Source organism: Girardinichthys multiradiatus, chromosome 15 (assembly GCF_021462225.1).
Source record: "Girardinichthys multiradiatus isolate DD_20200921_A chromosome 15, DD_fGirMul_XY1, whole genome shotgun sequence".
NCBI classification, from domain to species: Eukaryota; Metazoa; Chordata; class Actinopteri; order Cyprinodontiformes; family Goodeidae; genus Girardinichthys; species Girardinichthys multiradiatus.
The window spans coordinates 36,614,651-36,619,660 of NC_061808.1; the positions used below are offsets into that span (position 1 = coordinate 36,614,651).

The 5,010-nt window shown below is 40.3% G+C and overlaps 1 protein-coding gene across 1 annotated transcript; it reads right to left on the bottom strand.

The window, feature by feature from the left end:
• Window positions 1-416: 416 nt before the first annotated feature.
• Window positions 417-2,554, bottom strand: LOC124881854 (E3 SUMO-protein ligase ZBED1-like). The gene is made up of 3 exons (XM_047387675.1): window positions 1,425-2,554; window positions 1,023-1,275; window positions 417-836 (listed from the first exon to the last, which is right to left on the bottom strand). Exons 1-3 carry the CDS (start codon window positions 2,552-2,554, stop codon window positions 417-419), a joined length of 1,803 nt encoding a protein of 600 aa, XP_047243631.1.
• Between the last annotated feature and the right edge of the window lie 2,456 nt (window positions 2,555-5,010).

Consider the following 5,010-nt stretch of genomic DNA (forward strand, 5'->3'; position numbering starts at 1 on the left):
GTAATTTATTGTTTTGAACAGATGCAGTTCTAGCCATTTACATTCCGCTGTGTTTGAGACTAGTCCCAAGTGCTGCTTTCAACTTGTAGTTTCTGTCACTAGGGCAGAAATATTGCTGAGCTCTTTTTTTTTTTATTTCCAAATAATTTTAAAATGAAAACATCAGGTCTGTATAAAATGCTGTAAGTTGAACATATAAAATGGCAAGAACACTTTTATGAACAATAAAATTATTGAACACTGAACTTGTTGCTTTTCCTCTGCTTTAAATAACAAAATAAATAAAACAGACCTATCAATCACAATGCTGTAAGCAAGCACACCAAAAATAATTGTTCATCATAACAAAAATAAAGTGCTGAAACAATCAATTCTAGTAGGCAGTGGACATAGCAGCTTTGCTGACCTCATGCCTCTTATTTCTTCTTCTTCAGCCAGTCGCTGAGACAGACCAACTTGGTCACATTTTCTGGGAGCAAAGCTGCCCTTTTCTTTTGTACTACGTGGCCTGCAAGGTTAAACGGTCTTTCACAAGGTATGGAGGTTGCCGGGGAGGCCAGGTACTTGCGTGCTAGGGCTGACAGCTTTCCATAGGCTCCTGAGTGAGCATACCACCACTGCAGGGGACAGTCATCAATACTGATGCTGGGCTCTCCTCTGTAGCGCTGCAGCTCTCCAGACATCATTCCATCTTCTTCTGAGTCAGAGTCAGACCCCAGCAGGAGAACGCTCCTCCTCTTCTTCTGAGCTGGTTCATCATACTCTGTGGAGGGCTGGAGAGTAGCTTCTCTTCTGGGCTCTGCTGCTTGGAGCATGTTCTCCAGACTGGTCCACACCTAAATGAATGAATGAATTAATAGATGGTTGAGTGAGTGACTATCATTAACACTAAGTGCAGTAGATGTTTTTTTATTTTATGAAGCACTTTGTGTTGCATTTCTTATGTGTGAAAAGTGCTATATAAATAAATTTTTGTGGGATAAATTGGACTCTTTCATCCAGCTTATCCTTATAGTTTTTACCTGTTCCCTCTTTTCTCTTGGAAGACATTTCAAATCCTTAAAACGTGGATCCAGTGCTGTGGCCAACTTGAACCATGTCTCATTGGCATCAGCTCGGCGTGCTGCCAGGTCCCTCTGGAACGCGTTCTTGAACTTTACCACATAGGCTGGATCATCATCAGTGATGTCCATGACACGGTCCAGATGGCAAAAAGCAGGCAGCACTACAGAGCAGGAGACGTAGGCCTCACCACCCAGCAGATCAGTCAAATACCTGCAGAGGTGAATAAGTTTGCAAAAATAAACTTAGCTGGATATTTAAACTAAAGTGTCACTGATTTCCAATTTAATTGTTCTGAAATGTAACTACCTAACGTGTGACAATAGTTTTTGATTATAATGGATGTGTTTATTTGGGCTTACCTGCATGGTTCAAGCAGGACCTCCAGCCTCTGCAGTTTCCCCCACTCAGCTTCGTTTGGCATGACCAATCTGTGGTTCTGTTGGTCCAATGTAGCCTGGATAGCTTCTCGGTTGCATAGGAGGCGTGAGACCATTGCTAGTGTTGAATTCCACCTGGTCGGTACATCTTGTACAAGTTGCTCGCTTTTTTTTCCAAGTGCTACTTGTTGCTGGTTAAGTTCTGTGGTACTCGCAGGGCTTTGTTTAAAATGGCCAACAATCTTGGGGCACTTTGCCAGTACACCGGCAAACCCACTACTATCGAGGCAGACCGTGATGGTCCTCTGGAGAAGGTGAGCATTGCAGGCGATGTGCTCGTATGGAAGGGTTCTCATAGCAGCCAGCATGTTTGCTGCATTGTCTGTACCAATGGTGGATATCTTGTTTTCAATTCCCCAGTCATGTACCACCTTGAGGAACTGTTCGACACATTTATCAGCAAAGTGCCTGGTTTCTGTTTTCATGACGGTCAGTGCAAATGAGTTGAGGTTCCACTCACCATCAATAAAGTGTCCGGTCACTCCCAAATAGCTGTGATTGCCAGCTGAGGTCCATTGATCTCCGGTTATAGCAACATAGTTGGGCGAGTCGTTCACCAAAATCTCAAGTTTGTTTTTCTTTTCACCATCGTACATCTTGCCGATTTTGGTCGTCAGTGTCGACCTGGACGGTGGCTTGTATGACGGGTCATTGGACGCAGTTTGCAACACCTCTGTTAACCCCTTGTCTTCCACTATATTTATCGGCCTGCAGTTCAACGCTATCCACTTGGCAAGAACATTTGTCAGCCTGTCGGTTGCAAACTTGCTCATACGTGGGGTGTTCTCTTCGAGTTTAGTTTGGTGAAGAGCTTTGCTGTGGCTTGCTAAATTGCTAATGTCTTTGCTGCTAACATTAACTGTGGCGGCGGCACTCGCGACCGGGTGCTTTGCATTGATGTGGTAGGCTAAACTTGAGCTGCTTCGGTGGTAAGCAAACTCCTTCTTACAAATAAGGCATATCACTCTACCTTTATCAATGGTGCCGTCGGGGTGTTTTTGGAATGTAAATTTCCCATTCATTGGACCGACAACTCTCACATGCTCCTCCATTTTCGCGTCTCTTCTCCGCTACTCACTTGAGCCTATCAGCTCATACAAACCCATGACAGCCAATCAATGTCCACTTCAGGGTGTGACTGACCATTGTTTTCCACCCTCAACAACTCAAGCGCAAGAAGCCCAATGCATAAAAAAACAGATTTCATAAAAAGGGGACTCTCATAAAGAAATAGTAGAGTTGGAGATTAAAAATTAGATTAACACAATTAAAAAACATAACGCGCTAAGCATGACTGTAATTAATTAATCGCAATTAACGCGATAATTTGACACCCTTAGTTTTGACATCCAAGATATCAATTCCCTGTACTTGCTGACTGTATCTGTAATTTCAATAACGTTTTTACTAAAAACATTTTTCTACATTTGTGCTATATATGTGAAATGAGCTTACCAGACGGTAATAAAAGAAAAATTTGTGTGTTCATAAGTGTTTAGTAGTGCCAAGTGCAGTTTGCGGGATTTGGTTGGCATTACATTTTTGCTTTGTATTATGTTAGCCCTTGCAGCAAGAAGGTCCTGGGTTCGATTTCAGCCTGGGGTCTTTCTACATGGAGTTTGTATGTTCTCCCCATGCATGCGTGGGTTCTTTCCAGGTACTCCGGCTTCCTCCCACAGTCCAAACACATGACTGTTAGGTTAATTTGTCTCTCTAAATTCTCCTTAGGTGTGTGTGTGTGTGTGCATGGTTGTTTGTTTGTCCTGTCTCTGTGTTGCCCTGCGGTGGACTGGCGACCTGTCCGGGGTGTACCCTGCCTCTTGCCTGATGACTGCTGGAGATAGGCACCAGTAGACCCTCGCGACCCGAAAAAGATAAACGGGTTGGATGGATGGATGATGTTAACCACTTAAGATCAAAGGATTGAGGTCCAAACTCTGCTTGTGGACATCTTAAGGCAGTTTAGAAAATTATTACATTTAATTATTTTTCCTGACAGGTTTGTCAATTGATTTTATCCAGAACGAGTCTTCTGCAAACTCACTTATCTGATTGTAGAGACTGAATTAGATTATTTTGCTTTTGTCTACAAATGTTTACAAGGTAAAAATATGAGAGATTCAAATTTGGAAAAGTGGTCTATCCTCCTGAAAAAAAAATAAAAAACAAGAGTTCACACAAGGTGGGTTTACAGGAAGTCAAACTTAGAGATTTTTTTTTTCTGTTATGTATAAGGAACGGTTAAAGTGTTTGATCACCATGGTATACAACATACATACATGCGGTTTCTATGAATTTGACCCAAAATTATTTTGGGGACATACAAAAATTTATTTGAGTTGAGAGATTACAAAATGTGAAAATTTATTGAAAATATCAAAAATGTAAGGAGAAAAACCATATATTCTATATTCTGGTTGTTGCTGTTATTTGCCACAAAACTGAAATTTAACCGCCACTAACAGGTAACAGGAAATGACAGCCTGCTTATCCGACATACGATACGTGAGAGGGGAAACCCCACTCCAACTGCTCAGTTAGTTCAGCAGTCAAGGCGATCTGTGAACCGAACTCTGCTGTTTCGAAAACCCCAGTCTAAATTTCAAATTATGCTCAATGTTGATAAACTCACTGGTCAGATAACATATTAAGGTCTATTTTCTTGCTTAACACATCTGGAAAATATTTAATTTAGCGACAACGTCATGATAGTATAACAACTTGAAGTTTCTGCCCTTCCCTTCTCTGTTTAGGACCACGGACCACATCACCCATGATTCCTTGATGACTTTCATTCCATATATTAGGACTTTAATTCTATATATTCATGATTCATTCCATATATTCAGACTTTCATTCCATATTTTCAAGGTTCATTCCATATATTCAGATTTTTGAATATGAATATAAATAATTTCCTGAATGGCATGCCATACTGAGTGTATATATATATATATATATATATATATTGTACATCATTTTCTTTTTTGTAAAATTACTTTGGGTTTAGCGAATCAGCTTGTTTTGTCTCACTGAAGACCTTGTAATGAATGTGGCATGTTCATTACAAGGTCTCCACACCATAGTACGAAAAGCTAAATTGAAGCTAAGCTAAGTTATTATAAGGATAGTATTTATTTACAGTTCAATTAATATTTTTGGTGTGCTTACTAACATGAAATTGTAAGAAGGTTTTAGAGTTTCAGAGAGAAATAACTCCCTTTACTGATCTAAACACACTTTGACTGCTGTCTGCACATGGAGCGATGGGGGAAGGCAGACTGTGCTGCTATCATGATACTGACTCAGCATGCTTTGGAATCTATTCGATTTGTGGATATTCTTTGCTTTTACCGTGTCTGGTATGAATAATTAGTAATTATAAGAAAACAATGATATCAAATGTGTTGAGGCCACTGTACTGCAAATTGCTGTAGATGATTTAAAATCTATACGATCCAGATTAACCAGAATTCTTTGTTAATCAATGAGTTATTGTGGATCAGTT

Coding starts and splice junctions, on each gene's coding strand:
- LOC124881854 (XM_047387675.1), bottom strand. CDS start 2,554: ATGGAGGAGCATGTGAGAGTTGTCGGTCCAATGAATGGGAAATTTACA. Junction 1,276..1,424: donor GTCCTGCTTGAACCATGCAG/GTAAGCCCAAAT, acceptor TCACCTCTGCAG/GTATTTGACTGATCTGCTGG. Junction 837..1,022: donor CAAGAGAAAAGAGGGAACAG/GTAAAAACTATA, acceptor TCATTCATTTAG/GTGTGGACCAGTCTGGAGAA.